We start from the raw sequence: 16,804 nt of genomic DNA, 5'->3' as shown, positions 1-16,804 counted from the left end.
CCACTTGTATTAAATCACATAGCTGAAAAGTAAATAATCTAAGATTCAAATGAGGAAATGTCTCCAAAAACCCATATTCCCCTCAACTACCTCCAATCACTAAGTGCACCATAGCTACCCTGCTGATCTCTATGCCAGTTATTTATTCTGTGGATTAACCATAGTACCAAGTATTTAATATCAGTCTCTGCCAAATTCCTTAGCACATACCACTCAGTTGGTTTGTCAGGGATTGTCAACAATTTTTGCCTTTGTTTCTTGAGATGTGAATCTGACTGTGTTCTCTGGGTTGTCCTTAATATCTGGGCTCAAGTGACTCTTTCACTTCAGTCTTCCGAGTAGCTGGGACTACAAACATACACCACTACACCTGGCTTGTCAACGAATTTATAATCTTATTGCTCAGGGGTTTTCAATTCCTGTTTCTTTTAATATTCGGCCCAGGCAAACAAACACAGTAAATGAAATTCAGTGGGTAAGAAAGGCCTATGAGTTAACTGGGGGGGGGGTGCTGTTCACTGGTATAGTGCTTACCTAGCATGTACAAGGCCCTGCGCTCAGTTCCTAGTGTTGCTGGTGCTGAGGATGGAATCCAAGTTCTTGAGCATGATTTGCATGTGCTCTATTATTGAGCTACATCCCTAGCTCTATCATGTGGCTTTATATTCTTTGTATCTTTCCATATATGTTATGCAGTTCAAGACCCAAAAGATGCTTCTTAAATAGTGTTCACAGACATCCCATGAACAAGTTCCCTTCTTTGGAATTCTAGGTAGTCTAGTTCATTGTAGAGGACGTCATGCCCTATTCAGTTACCAAACAATTTCGGTGCCAACTGTATGGTTGGTACTATGCTAGGGTTTTGGAACAGAAAAATTGAGAAAGCATGATTCTTATCATCAAGAAGCTCGGTTTAGCGGTGAGAAAACCATATGAGACAGTCACTCAAAATATGCCATGATACTTGATATCATTAACGTGTGTGTGTTCAATGATAGCACAAAAGAAAAGCTGGAGTAAGTTGTTAGGCCATACTAAAGAGAACATGCACACTGATTCTTGAAGGTTTTGGAGGTGGGGGATACTTTTAATGAAAAATGTTCACTTGGGCTAATGTGAAGTGGTCTGAGAAGGAATAGTGAATTTAGCAATGTGGTAGCATGACTTCTTAAAGGGTAGCAAATAATAATGTTGAAATGACAGATTATATGCCAGCCAAGGAGCCCATACCTTGGCATCACACAAGTAAGATAAATGACTGACAAGGACAGACCTGAGTCAAGGGCTAGGAAGGGTTATGTAGAACTTGATTATTCCTGTTTATCTCAAAGGGGCAGTTTTAGCGGGGTGTAGCCATATGGAAATGTGGATCCATTGTTAACAGGTATTGTGATTTTTTTTAATATTTAGAAAACCAGGAAAGCGAAACCTCCAGATTTCCAAATGCTAGAATTGAATTTTCTTTTTCATTCATTTTATTAGTTTTAGCTAATATTATACCAATCACAGCACATTTATTTGCTGAATGTGGCCTACAGGTTTATCATTTTTAGACCTATGCTATAGGGGCAAGGCACTATGGTAACAGAAGCAAACTGTAGCAGTGCATCAAAACACACACAACATATTAATAAAAGGGAAATTGTGGGCTGGGGGTGTAGCTAGGAGGTAGAATGCCTGCCTAGTGTATATGAGACTTCTAAGTTCCATCCACAGTACTTCATCAACATAATGATAAATATTATTATAACCACATCTATTTTTCACTGCCCTGGCTCACTGTGATATTTCTAAAGCATATGAAGCCATATTTTCTGCTTCTTGGGAATCAAAAGGAGGTCCTAGGTTAAATGCATTTTTAAGACTTCTGAGAGTAATGGTGCAAACAGGGTCTTTCTAGGTCCTGTCATTAAAATAAGGGTCACAGTGAGATGGTTCAGCTGATAAAGGTGTTTGCTGCTCTAAGTACAAGTCTGAAGACCTCACCTTGATCCTGGGAACTTATGTAAAGGTAGAGAGTGAAGCAGATTCCATAAAGTTATCCTTTGACCTCCTCATGGGTTCAGTGGCATGTGAGTCCCCCAAATATCTCTCTCTCTCTTTCTCTCTCTCTCTCTCTTTCTCTCTCTCTCTCTCCTTCCCTCCTTCCCTCCCTCCCTCTCTCTCTCTTTCTCTCTCCTTTCCTCCCTCCCTTCCCCTCTCTCTCTTTTTCTCTCTCCTTCCCTCCCTCCCTCCCTCCCTCCCTCCCTCCTTCCCTCCCTCTCTCTCTCTCCTTCCCTCCCTTCCTCCCTCCCTCCCTCCCTCCCTCCCTCCCTCCCTCCCTCCCTCTCTCTTTCCCTAATTGTGATAGATTTAAAACATTTAAAAGCTGGTAGAACATGGACACAGAAACTAGAAAGACCCTTGAGAATCACCACTACTGCCACCGCCACCATGTCAGGAGATGTGCTGCCATTTATTCATTTATTTACCTTTTATTTGAGATGATTATAAAGTAGCCTTTTAAAACTGGGCGTGCAATAAAGTCAACATAGCCAGTGATGAGACAGATAAGGCACAATGTAATAGCTGTTACAGTTTAAACTCTTGGTTTTACAGTTGGAGAAACCTAGCCGGTGTTTCTCCATTCCCTCAAAAAAGTACGTTGCTTTGCTCAGAGTGACCCAACAAACTAGTGGTAGAGTGAGGCCTCCTGACTTCTGGTCTAGCATTCTTTCCAATAATCCTGGCTGTGATAATTAAGGTAAATCGGCCTGGCGGTTTTCCTAGCATCTAGAATTCCTGGTCTGGACAAGTAGATCTTGAGAGCTGCTGTTGCAAGCCTTTCTTTTCCTCCTTATCTGTGTGATGATGAGGTTTTTTTTGTTGCAAACCTTCTGTTTCATGGGTAAAGGTTAAAAAGAGGGCAAAAAGATGTCTGTGAAGCACTGAGACCATTCACAAGGCTAAGAAAGAAAACTTGTCTGTGACTGATATATTTAAAGCTTATGACCTCTGTGCTCTCTGCACCGACCTCTCCACCATATGCTTTTGGTTTTGTTTTTCCTTTTGTCTCCTTTTCTATATTCTTCTGTGCTTTTCTTAGCCTTTATCAGTCTAGGTCTTAGGCCCACCCTTAAGTGCTCTGGGGCACCGTTGAGCCTCTGGCTTTTACTATGCTTGCTTCAAGTCAATAAAATTGCTAATTATTCATTTCTCAATTGCATGGAAATGAGAGTGCCTACTGGCTAAGAAAACGTGCACGCTTGCTCTGCTACCACCACTTAACGCTCTAAAGTCTGAGACTAGTAACGCTTGTCAATTGTGACTCTTGACAACTAATCTTTTCCATCCTTTATTTCCAGGTCCATTGTTCTGACATTTGCCATTTTTTCCTCTGACCCTGTTTCTGATTGGTGCAGCTGTTGAAGATGCTGCAGTTGCAGCATGTACATCTGGAACATTTGGCTGACTTGTTGAACTTCCCCCAGGGAGTACTCCAGGGGAAGCATGGGAAGGGTGGAGAGGCCAGAACAGTTGCCTGCAAGTAGAGATGCCAATAGTGTCTGGCCATTCTGTGGACCACCCTTGTAAAAATTCACCTCGCCGTGACCCTCAGTTTCCCCACCTGCTTCTTGAAGGCTCATGCTCGTTCAAAACTTCCACAGCCCTAAAGGAAGATAAACTTTTGGCTGTGGGTTTTCTCACACAGCACTTTCCGCATTGTGAGAGGGATCAATGCATATCTGTTGAACGGATTACTATGTCAAGAAATCCTAGGAAACGGTTTACACTCTTCGAGGGACAGCATCACTTCAGCTCCACTTGGCACTAGTCACTTGGCAGTAGGCTTTGACTGTGCCCCCAGACTCACTCTGGGAGTGAGACCGCCTGATTCCCAGTCTGCTTGGCTCCCAGGCTCCTAGGTCTCCTTTTCTCCTGGCGAGCCATTGAATTGCAAACACAGCAGGCATGGTTTCATTCCAAACCCTGAACTGTTTTAATTAGTTTAACGTCTGTTAAACGCTTTGAAGATGGAAAGCAACAGATAAGTACTGGATGATGTTATTAACAACTGCAGTTAATTGCAAACATTTCTATTAATGCTAGTTTCTGCCTCCTTTTCTTTGCTCCACGTCCTTTCCAAGGTTCCCAAATTTTTCTCAGCCTCCCCCCCCCCTCCTGCCCTCCCCCCATAGCGGCGCTGAAGGGTTAAAGCGGGGTGGAGTCCAGAGATGAACGACAGAGGCAGTCACCAACTGCAACGGGGCAAGCGGGAAGAGCTGGGTGGGGCTGCCAGGCAGAGGTGAACCCCCACGCCCCCAGGCCCCGCCCCACGGCTGGAGGCCCGAGTGGAACGGCAGGGGGCGGGGCGCCCGGGCCTGGCGGGCCCGTGGTTGGGCGTCCCGGCCGCCCCTTGAGGCATGGGGCGGGGTAGGTGAGGACCTCCTCCCTCATTCCCTCTCGGGCCGCGCCGCCCCTCTCTCCCGCCCCTCCTCCTCCCTTTCCCACCCCTCGGAGTGGAGCTGCACATGCGGCTGCTCCCTGTTCTGTCCCGCCCAGCCACCGTCGCTCAGGAACGGGTCCCTGAAGCCCCCAGCCGATGGCAGGACAGTAACCGCCTGTCAGGGGTCGCGAAGGGCTGAGGCAGAGGCAGAGGCTCCCGGGCCTCAGATAGTGGCCGTCTCTGGAGGCCATGGGCTACCCTGAGGTAGAGCGCAGGGAACCCCTGCCTGCAGCAGCGCCAAGGGAGCGGGGCAGCCAGGGCTGCGGCTGTCGCGGGGCCCCTGCTCGGGCGGGCGAAGGGAACAGCTGCCGGCTCTTCCTGGGTTTCTTTGGCCTCTCGCTGGCCCTCCACCTGCTGACGCTGTGTTGCTACCTAGAGTTGCGGTCCGAATTGCGGCGGGAACGGGGAACCGAGTCCCGCCTCGGCGGCCCGGGTGCTCCTGGCACCTCTGGCACCCTAAGCAGCCCTGGGAGCCTCGACCCCGTGGGTCCCATCACCCGCCACCTCGGGCAGCCGTCCTTTCCGCAGCAGCCTTTGGAAGCGGGAGAAGATCCACTCCCCCCTGACTCCCAGGACCGGCACCAGGTGAGTCACCTAGGAGGGGCGGCGGCCTCGGAGGCCCCCTCCCCTGCTAGGTTGGGCGGGGGCCTGCGCCGCAGGGCTCGGGGGACTCTGCCACCCGGAGCCAAGTTACAGGGCAGGACCTGGGAGTGGGCCGGAGAGTTAGGGAGAGGTTGTCCCGGGCAGGTTGTCCTCAGTTCCTGGCTTGGCTCATTCAGACCCTCTCGGGTCCCATGGACTTGGAAAGGCCAGGCTGCATGCGCCGCCCCCCCGGGGGGGTGTGGGCTGCTTCGGGGAAAAGTTGGCTGGCCTCGCACCCGGGCCGGCGGAGAGGTGCCTGCGCCGCCGCCGTGGCCGGCTAACGGCGAGCAGCTTGGCCCCTGGTGCCCCTGGTGAGGTTCCCTGCCCGCGGTGCTTGTTTCTTCGTGTCCCGAGCTGATGCCAGCCCTAGCAGGCTCCTCTTTGGAGTTGGAGCTGTAAACAGCTGTAATAACTGTTCCACGCCCGTTGAAACAACTTTTAACCGTACTTTGAGCGCCGGGTTCTTGTGCGCTGACCAGAACGTGAGCTTTTTCACACTTACCTGCAATTTGAGACTGATTGTCCTCGGCGTTCTAGTGAGGATCAGCGCCCCTGAGGAATTCTGGTAGAAATATGCCGTCTTGCTAGACAACTTCTGAACAGCAGTTTTAAAAAATCTATGGAAATAAAACTCACCCTTTGCATGCCGGTTCTGACGCTCTTGTTGATGGACTGGGTGCAGTAGGTGTGAAGAGTTTTCACCATCGCTAGCTTCAGAACAGGAAGTTGGATTTTTGTTTTGTTGTGGATGTTCTTTAGAGTGTTTGTATCCCTTTCAGCAAACCATTAGCTTGATTGTTTTCTGAACTTTTTCTTCAAGTAAATTCAGCGTGCTTGATGCTAAGTATTCTCGTGGTTGCCAAAGTTGTCTTCCATGTGTGTGACTCTTAGGCAGAGCAGCCAAGGACCTTTTTGAGGTGGTTAAAGACTGGTGGTTAGTTTGTACCTTTTTTTTTTTTTTGAGAAAACGACGAGTTGCATAAGTAACGTACTGGAGGTGACACATAGAAGCGGCTGTATTTGGTGCTACATCCATAATCATTGTCCCAACTCTTTAAACATTATTCATGCTACTTTGACCTTCAAAGTTGTACACTTTAGAGCTGTCACCTTCATGACAATGCGCTGTCAGGACTGACACTTTTCTTATTTCCAATGTGCTTTGTAAAGTTGCCCCAGCCCTAAAGTGCCTTTCACACACACTCCAGCTTATATAACAGCTTATCAAAGAAGAGAAGCTGCAGGCATGCTTCTCATACGCGAGACTTTAAACACTGTGGCCAGATGAAAATTAATTAGGACTCTGGGTCTTTTCTTTATCTCCCCCCTTCTCATCCCCAGTAGAAATACTTAGCAGCTGCACATTAATATTCTGTAAAAAGTATCAGCGAATTCAACTTCTTTACTCAAATGGTGGTCAAGGATTTTTGGCATTCAGGGAGGACCGTCATGTTTGTAGGTGGGGGATCAGCGGGACGGCTGTATTCTAGAGCTTTCTGTGATGGCATGGGACTCTCAGAGCTTTGTGACGACATCTAGTTGCTTACACTTGTGCAGCACTGAAGAACGTAGGTGTTTCAACACAGCTTCTTCTCGCCTGTCCTTCAGTCTTTCTAGTTTAGTCTTTTGGGACAGTCGAAGCAATGATAGTAGCTCTTTACGTGGATTGGCATCAACTTGGAATTGAAGTTTTTCAGATTTGTAAGGTACCACCTTACAAATATAGACCCCGCGGGAGAAATAAATGGCCCAAGATATCATAGCTTGAGTCAAAACTAGGATGAAGTTGCTCCTTCCTCCTCAAGCTTAGTACACATTACCCCATAATATAGTATCTGCCATTTTTTTGAGGGAAATGAAATGACAACAGGTTGGAGCTCCATAGTAGACACTTTATAAAATGAAAGGCTGAGATCTGTGTCATTTTGTTCTGCTCTAACTACATTTTGACCAGACTAAGTTTAACCACATACTCCTTATTTGTCTTGAACTTCATTCACGTTCAGGAAAATTGGAATATAACTGAAGAAATTTTAGTTCCGATTCAACTTGTTTCTCTTGAGGATATTACTTTTGGCATATACATAAACAAATAATGAATAAATAAATAAATAAATAAAGGAAAAGTTGATTGGCTAATCGAGTTAAATTGATGTGCTATATCTTGGGTAAAATTTCTAGTGCCCTGGTGCACCCTCTGCTGGTTTTGCAGTGACATTTAATTGTACTATCTGCTGACAGTCAAAATTCTGAGTTGTGCTGACAGATTCTGATTCATAAGTAAGGAAGTAAACAGCCTCCTGGGACTTGGCCACATAGGTCATATTTTATGTTTTAGCTTTTCAGCAGCTGTTACAGCAAGTTGGACAGAGAGGAGCAGAGACAAAAACCATGGATCTTCCAGTGGGCAATACATTGGGTTTCCTCCCAATGTATTTTTAAAGAGTGAAGGGAAGATGATGGCACTAAACTGTGGTGAGCAGAACAGTCAGAGGCATTTCATTATGTAAGGTCATACCTATATTTAGGCAAAGGTGAAGTTATTCAAGCCTGTGGGATGATTGGACTGCGGGCTCTCAATTATGACTCAAGGAAGGACTCTAGAAATCATTGAAGGTGTATGTATAACACACTACAATTTAAAAAAAAGGATGCAGAAGGAATTAAGGACATAAAGTAGGAAGATCAGCAAATTTCTGCAAGGGAGGTGTTAGAAAAGTAGGGGCACAGTTGCTGTTCATAAAGAGCGAGAGGGTAGCATCTGGAATCATGAACTGTCTCTAGTTGAAGGAGTTAAGGAGCTGTATCTGGATCCTTAGTAAATATTAGCTTAAGAGCTAGAGATACACCAGTAGTGTCTCAATTTGATAACAAATAATTAAAAGCATTAAAATCATTGGATCACACTATAGAGAAAATGGTCTGGTCATGATTATGTTCCTCATATGTCAAAAACATGGTGGAAAATCTCAGGAATGTGTCAACAACAAAACAAAACATTTTTCTATGAAGATGATCAAAAATTCATTTTTGTCTACAATCAGACAGAAAATTCTGGTGGCTGTTTCTCAAGAAAAAGCTAACAGCGGATTGATGAAAGTCTCCAGAAACCCAATTAAATTGATCAAAAGGGGGAGAGAGATGAATATGGTCAGTATGTTGGTGTAATTTAATGATCTAAGCTGAATAAATAAAAATTTCTCTGTTAGGTACAGTGTTAAGTACTAGAGGTCTTTTAATGTTGAGAGAGATAAATAAAGGTATCATCTCATAATCTAAACTACAGGCAGATCAATAGGAATTTATTCAGGACAGTTGGCGGTGTTTGAGGTACAGTCCCTATTATTTGAGGTGATATCATAGAAGTCAGCTTTAATCTTCTTCAGACATTTTGGGTATAACTAGATACATCATTAGCATACCAACATTTGATATGCCTACTAACTAAGAATCATTCTAGGAGATTCATGCTGACCATAACAGATCCCACAAATTATCGAATCTTGATAAGTTGTTTATGGTTTTTAAGTGCAGACTTTTCAATGAGTTCTTTAAGGCTTTTGAACTGATTTCATGAAATCCCTCTCATTTCCACTCTCACTAATTTTATTCCTGGAAGTCACCTCTCTTTGGGGATTATTCTGTAGTTGTTACTGATTTTCATTTTAAGACATCTACCTTTACATTAAAAGTCATCAGAAATCTACCTTCTGTATTGTCTTTATGATTCCTAACAGCACTAATTATAGCTAAGTAGAAAATAGTTGTTGAACTGAATTATCTGGGGACTTGGGTAACAGTTATATAAAACAAAGGCATTTTATAAAACAGGCCTGTTTCTTTCTGGTCCTGTTAAGTATGTGAACTGTCAGTTTTACTTAGGTAAATAGTTCTATTGGTAATATTTCACTGGTTTATAAAATAATTAGAAAGTGAAGTTGAAAAGAGAAGTCCTAACCATGTGATCCATTTCCTAGCTTCCCACTTTCCCTCTAAGATGGTACTAAAAGCTTTTTGTAGTACATTGTTTGATATTTTATTTGCTTTTAGGTTTCATCTTCTCTCTTAGATCTTGTGAAAATGATCTGTAATTTATCTGTAACTACCTTAGAGAGAAGATCTCCTTATACTAGAGAATTTCTGAAGCGATTTTAATTTCCAAGAATATTACCAAGAAAAGCCTTGTGCCTTTGTCTATAAGGCAGCCACTGTAGAGAACCATCTTTGTCTGACTCCTCTGTAAATACCCAGCACTTACTTCATTTCTATTCTTTTCCTTTATTTTTATTAACATATAATACAAATACAGAAAAATATACACATAATTTTGCCAATTGATGAAATATTACAAAGTGAGCACACTCATATTGCTTGCATCTAAGTCAAGAAATAAAATATTTTTAACATCCTGAAAACCCTTAATTGTGTCCATCTTTATCACTATATCATCCTCACTCTCCAAAGATGATGAATGTCCTGACTTCTATACCAGAAATTATTCTGTTTATTTTGAACTGTACATAAATGAAATCAGATAAATGTATTCCTTTGAGTTTTGTGGGGTTTTGGTTAACACTACATTTGTGATAACCATACTGTTGCAGACAGATTTTTAATTTATATTTTTGTATATTTTGTTGCTGATATACATAATAATTTATAAATTCCTTATAGTAATAAATATGTAGATTATTTCCAGTTTGGAGTTATTGTGAATAATGATGTTTCAGATAATTTATGTATGTATTTTGGTTCCAATTATTAGAATTGCCATTGAAGATATACCTAGGATTAGTTTCTATGCAATGGAAAATACATACTTGGAAATTATTGATGACAGTTTTTCTAAGTTATTGCCAACTTTTATTCTCACCAGCAATGTATGAAAATGGCAGTTTTTATATTACTTTGCAATTACAGCCATTCTGGTGAGTGAGTATTTAGTGATATCTTGTTATTGTATGTGATATTGTTGGGGCTGGAGCCCAAGACTTCAGGTATTCTAGGTAAGTAGTCTACCTACTTAGGTAGCTTTATCTTAGGATTTTAATGGATTCTTCTCAGAAGACTGATGAAGTTGTGTTCCTTATCATATGTATTATCAGTTTGGGTATCTTTATGAAGTAATTTTCCATCTTTTTGCCTATTTTACTGTCAAATTGCCCTATTCTTATATAATTAAAAACATGATCTTTTTATTTTTATTTATGTGTATGTGTGCTTGTGTATATGTGGGGGGCATGTGAGTGCAGATTTCTGCAGAGACCAACAGAGGGCTCTGGATTCACAGGAGCTGGAGTTATAGGCAGTTATTAGACTCCTGACATGGGTGTTTCAAACCAAACTCATCTATTCTGCAAGAGCAACACACACTCTTAACTGCTGAGCCACCTCTGTAGCCCTAGAAATCTTTATTTACCTTGAAGTGAGTTATTCTTATAATTTGAAAAACAGCCCCAAATTTGGGGCCTACTTTTATATTTATTGATGAACAGAAGGTTTTATGATGGAGGAAGGTCATTAGCTAATAAAGGAACTGCCTTGGCCCATCTCATTGGTTAGGAGATAGGTGGGAGGAGTAAACAGAACAGAATGCCGGGAGGAAAAGGAAGTGAGGTCAGACCCGACAGCTCTCCTCTCGAGAGCAGACTCCTCAGGAGAGACGCCATGCTCCAGGCTCCTGGGCAGACACACGCGATGAAGCTCTGAACTAGAATCTTCCCGGTAAGACCGGTGCTCACAGATTGTTAGAGATGGGTTGATTGGGATATCAGAATTAGCCAGTAAGGGCTAGAGCTAAGGGCCAAGCAGTGATTAAAAGAATACAGTGTCCGTGTAATTATTTCGGGTAAAGCTAGCCGGGCAGGTGGCTGGGGTGTTGGGGACGCAGCCCCGCCGCTGCCCTTATTACTACAGTTTTAATTTTAATTTATCAAAAATTCTTAATATTTTCTTTCATGAATAGTGTTTTTATATTCTGTTTAAGAAGTATTTTTCCAGGGCTGAAGACATGGCTCAGTGGTTAAGGACATGTATTGCTTTTGTAGAGGGCCAGAGTTTGGTTTCTCACACTCACCATCAATCAGGCAGCCCACAACCACCTAACTTCATCTCCAAATAATCTGAAGCTCTCTTTTACACACACACACACACACACACACACACACACACACACACGCAAGCCACCAAAAACAATTTTTTTTAAAAAAAAGAAGTATTTGCTGACTTTGAAATCATTAGACATGCCCATATATTATCATTTAGAAGTTTTGTCTTTGTGCCAGCCACAGATTTACAAGCCACCTGGGATTGATTTTGTGTATGGTGGAGACATAGAGATCAGGCTCTATATTTTTCCATATAAGTATCCAACTGATTTAGTCCTTTTTATTAAAAGGACTTTTTCTACTTTTCTACATTCTTACTTTTTCATCCATTCATTGTTTATATACACCCCAAATTGTTTTTGAACTGTTTATTTTAGTCTGTTGATCTGTTTCTCATCAGTCTGTTTTCTGTTGCTATAACAAAATAATTGAGGCTAGATACTTGAAAGCAAAAGAGATTACTTAGGTCATTTAGGGGATTCAGAAAACATCCATTCAGCTTTAGTGAGGGTACTCTTGACTGGATAGAAAAATGGTGGAGAGAGAAATAAAAGTGCAGAAAAGTGAAAAATTGCATGGGTCCACCTCACCTCATTCATAGCAGCCTATACCTTTGAGAACTAATGTACTGTGTAAGAAAAAGACGAATCCTTTCAGAAGGAAGTGCCTTGCACTGAGGCTTCTGCCGGCCTCTTAAAAGTCTTGCCATATCAACAGTGCGACTCTGGAGCTAAACATCCATCACATGAATCCTTGGGGGTACAAAACTATAACAATAACCTGTAATAAGCTTTTAATATCTGGGAAAGCAAGTCCTTCCTACTTGTTCATATGCTTTAAAACCATCCACTCTTATCGTTCACATTTTCACATGCATTTTAGAATCAGCTTTTTTACATGTCTCAATAAAAGAGAAATCTCTTAGAATTTTTATTGCAATTACATTGAATTTAAGAATTGTGCTAGTTAAGGTTTTGTTTCTATTGCCATGATAAAATCCGATGACAAGACAACTTGTGAAGAGTTTAAAGGAGCTCACAGTTCCAGAGGGTTAGTGTTTGTGGTGGAGTGAAGGTGTGGCTACAGGCAACCAGAGCAGCACTTCAGAGTTTGCATTTTGATCCACTAGCAGGAAACACAGAACACGGGGAACAGTGAAAGTCTTTTGAAACCTCAAGCTCTGCCCTTGTAACATCCCTCCTCTAACAAGGCCATATCTCTTCATCCTTCCCAAAGAATTACAGCAACTAGGGACCGAGTATTCAAACATATTTTGATTAGATTCTTATTCACCACATAAAACCCAACTTCGGAGGTCACATCTTCCAGTTCAGGAACATGTTAATTCTTGTTTAATTTTCCTAGCAATAATTTTTCTTTCTTTTTCTTTTTGAGATAGCACTTCTATGTGTAGCCCTGCTTGTCCTGGAACTGTAGACCAGGCTTGCCTGGAATTCACAAAGATCTGCCTGTCTCGGCTTCCTGAGTGCTGGGATTAAAGGCTTACACCACCACTGCCTAGCCTTACTTTTTAAAAAATTTAATAGTGAGAGGATTTCCAAGGTATGTTTTTAAATGTCATTATATATGTTATGGTGTATGTTGTGGTTCACTAAGTAAATTCCACTCCAGAAATGCAGGATTTATGCCCTCAAGTATCAAGAGAACTTTCAGGAGGCAGAGTTCAGCTGAGAATTGTCTTTTGATGAATTTTTTTTCAATCAAGGAGAAACTTCCTTCCAGGGCTGCCTGCATCTAATGACTAACCAGTGCTGAGCTATAAATCACTTCCCCTTTCTTCCAAATTGGGAAAACATTGAAGAGTCATATACCAGCCATACCAGCTCAAGAGCACAATAGAAATTTGGTTAGGGCAATTTGGTGATTGACTTTTTTCCTTGTCTTACACATATGTTGATCCCCAAAGCACTATTGATGGAGGAAGGTCATTGGTTAATAAAGAAACTGCCTTGGCCCATTTGATAGGCCAGCCCTTAGGTGGGTGGAGTAGACAGAACAGAATGCTGGGAGGAAGTGAGGCAGATGCCATGCCTCTCCTCTCTAGGGCAGACGCGATGAAGCTCCAGCCCAAGATGGAGGTAGGTGAAGGGGAAATGATGCAGAAACGCAGCCCGCAGCTCCTTCTACACACTATCTAATAAAAATCCTGCATCGTAATTTTTCAATTGACTTGGTAGGAAACCCAGTGTGGGGCTACATAATTTTTAATTTTTGTGATTATAATATATATTATAATATAATTGCATCATTTCCCCTTCACCTACCTCCATCCAGACCCTCTCATGTAGCTTCCCTTGCTTTCTTTCAAATTCATGACCTTTTTTCTTTTAATTGCTTTAAGTTTAATTTTAATTGCTTTTTGCTGATGTTTAAAAGTATGGTTTAATTTTATGTATTAAGTTTGTATCCAGCAGTTTGCTGAACTAGCTTATTGATCCCAATAATTTATTTGCATGTTCTTTTGGATTTTCTACATGTCTATCAAAAAGTTTATGAAAAATATTTTAAATTTTTTATTCTTTTTCTTTTTAATCTATATACCTTTGCCAATTATTCCTGGGCATGGGGCTTGCCCTGGAATGTGGTTGATATGTCCAGTGACACTCCATTGAAGAAAACTGACTTTCCCTTTGCAAGCAGACATCAATTGCAATTAGCTTCTTGGTTGGGGTTGAGACCCAGAGTTCTCATTGTCCTCTCAGTGTGTGTCTGACTAGAACCTGTCCAGATCTTGGGAATGCTTTCACAGTCTCTTTGAGTCCATCTGTGTATCAGCCCTGTTGTGTCTGGAAGATACTGTTTTTTTTTTTTTAATGTTATCTATCTCATCTGGCTTTTACAATGTTTCCTCTTGTTTTTCTGGCCAGATTTTCACTTTTTTGCTATTTTCTTGTTTTCCTTATTTATCTGTCTATCCATCCACCCATCCATCATCCATTTATTCTTCTCTCATATATTACATCTCAATTACAGTTTCCTCTCCCTCTTGTCCTCCCAGTCTCCCATTCCCCAGACCCACTCCTCCTCTGTTTCCCTTCAGAAAAGAGCAGGACTCCCAAGGATATCAACCAAACATGACATAACAAGTTACAGTAAGACTAGGCAGAAACCCTTATATCAAAGTTGGGTGAGGCACCCCACTAAAAAGGAGGAAAAGGGTCCCCAAAGCAGGCAGAAAAGTCCTAGATATCCCCCACTCCCACTGTTAAGAATTCCACCAGAACAGCAAGATATACATTCATATCATATATGTACAGGACGTGGTACAGACCCACACAGGATCCATGATTGTCAAATCAGCCTCTGTGAGCTCCTGTGAGCACAGGTTAGTTAATTCTGTGGGTTTTCTTGTGATGTTCTTTGACCCTTCTGGCTCCTACAATTCTTCCTCTCTCTCTTCTGTGAAATTCCCTTAGCTCTGCCTGCTTGACTGTGGGTCTCTGCATCTGCTCCCATCAGTTGCTGGAGCCTCTCTAATGATTATGCTAGATTCCAGTCTAAGTACAGCAGAGTGTCATTAGGAATCACACACACACACACACACACACACACACACACACACACACAGAGAGAGAGAGAGAGAGAGAGAGAGAGAGAGAGAGAGAGAGAGAGGAGAGAGAGAGAGAGAGAACATGAAATTGAGTGGGGAGGGAGGTGGCGATCTGGGGGGAGTTGGGGGAAGGGATGAATATGATCCAAATATATTGTGTGAAAGAAACTTTAAAAATTAATTTTTTTTATTATATTGGCTATAACTTTCAGACTAATGAATGGAAGTAGTAATAGCAGACATCCTTGTTCACTTCTGAACATTGGAGGAAAACTTTCATTTTACTGTTTGTCATATGTTTTATTATTATTGTTAGTTTTAAAAAATATTCATCAACTTTAGAATTTTCTTCTAGTTTTCAAAGGTTTCTGAATAACATAAGGAATTACATCGTTGTATTCCATGGTTTTCTTTTATATATTGAATTAGTAACAGAATTTTTCTCCCTTATTCTGTTAATATGGTATGAGCCAATCTTATTCCCCTTAGGATACAGCCTCTTTAGTTCAAATGTGCTGTCCAGTTCATATCTATCTGGAATTATTCTACTAACATTTCATTTAGAACCTTTGATTTTTATGAGTGAGAGAGATTAGCATGCAACTTTCATCAAGTTTGGCTATTAAAGTTATTTTATGCTGTCATTACTATTTTGTTTGTTTTATTTGTTGCTTACAATCATTCGTGTAACATTGGTAACATTTTTTTCTTAGCTGTTTGGAAGAATTCATGAAGTCATTTTGCCCTAGGGAAGGTTAAATTGTGTTTGGTATCCTAATAAATATAGGACATTCAGACAATAGCTAACAAAAAAATAAAGTGCTTAGAAATAACTTTAGCCAGGAGTGTCAGAGACCTGAACAATTAAAACTATAAAACAATGCTGAAATAATTGAAGAAAACAAAAATAAAATATATTCCATATCTATGTATGGGAAGAAGAAAAAATTGGCGAAATGCCCTTACTATTCAAAGAAAATTGCCAGTTCAGTGAAAACCTCATCAAGATTCCAGTGACACAATCTTGGTGTGTTGTCTCACAATAACTCTAGCACTTGAGAGACAAAGGCAGAAGGATTATGAGTTTAAGGGCCTTGAACACAGTGAGTTCTTATCTCAAAAAAGTTAAACAACAGCAACATAATTCAATGGCATTTGTCACAGAAATAGAAATTCTGAAATTTATAGGGAACCACAGAATATTTCAATCTATTTCTATTATCAATTGTATATCTTATTTTTGTATGTTTGTATATATATATATATATGCATATACACACTTATTACACACACACACACAAATGTTTTGAGGCCTCAGTTGTTTTTATTCAGATAGGATTTATATTTCTGGAAGTTGGCCTCAGGTGCTAGCAATCCTATGTCAGCTTAATCCACCATGATATTGAAATCATCTGAAACTGGCTTTCTGTCCAAATGAAAGTTGATTTACTATTCTTTTAAACTATTGTTCTAATTCAGAACCTAAAGATTGGTGCTTTTTCCTGAGTTCTTGTTCCTAGAAGGGTCATGAATGTCAGTTTCTTTTCTTCTTTTTTTCTGCTGACTCTATGTTCAGTCTTTTAATAGTATTACATATTCCTGGTGTCTCTTCACAGCATTCGAAGCCCTAAGACAGTGGTACACAAATGTGGAGATATAACCATTGAGCAGGTCAGAGAGAATTCCTGCACTCATGGAATTTTGAGTCAAGTGACTAAGCTGGAAGAATTCAGTTTGATGATGAAGCAAGCAGTAGGGGTAATCTTACTGCTTGAATTATTTGGAACATATGATAATTTTGAACAAAAAAGTTGAACACCTGGAACAAACTTTTGGAATCTGGGGACATTTTCTTGACAAAGCATCTTCTGAATTTAAAACTGAAAAAAAAATTATCTGGATAATTTAGTTTTTAGTAATAGGAACTGAATATGCAAAGGCTTGGAGGTGAGAGAGAACATGGCATGTTTAAGGAATGAAAAAATCTATTATTCATAA

The 16,804-nt window shown here is 41.1% G+C and overlaps 1 protein-coding gene across 5 annotated transcripts in view; it reads left to right on the top strand.

Annotated features, from left to right (window-relative positions):
• The first annotated feature begins 4,372 nt into the window (after nt 1–4,372).
• Eda (ectodysplasin A) overlaps nt 4,373–16,804 on the top strand; it is a 380,441-nt gene continuing 368,009 nt past the window's right edge. For 4 of the 5 annotated variants that reach the window (XM_075957891.1, XM_075957890.1, XM_075957887.1 and 1 more), the window contains exon 1: nt 4,581–5,071. In XM_075957891.1, coding sequence (XP_075814006.1) covers nt 4,676–5,071 — 396 coding nt within the window. In that variant the 5' untranslated portion in view covers nt 4,581–4,675. Of the gene's footprint in view, nt 5,072–16,804 lie in introns of all 5 variants that reach the window. The other variant, XM_075957888.1, reaches the window with a different exon arrangement.

Source organism: Microtus pennsylvanicus, chromosome X, assembly GCF_037038515.1.
Source record: "Microtus pennsylvanicus isolate mMicPen1 chromosome X, mMicPen1.hap1, whole genome shotgun sequence".
Classification (NCBI taxonomy): Eukaryota; Metazoa; Chordata; class Mammalia; order Rodentia; family Cricetidae; genus Microtus; species Microtus pennsylvanicus.
This window is presented reverse-complemented; position numbering and strand designations above follow the sequence as displayed.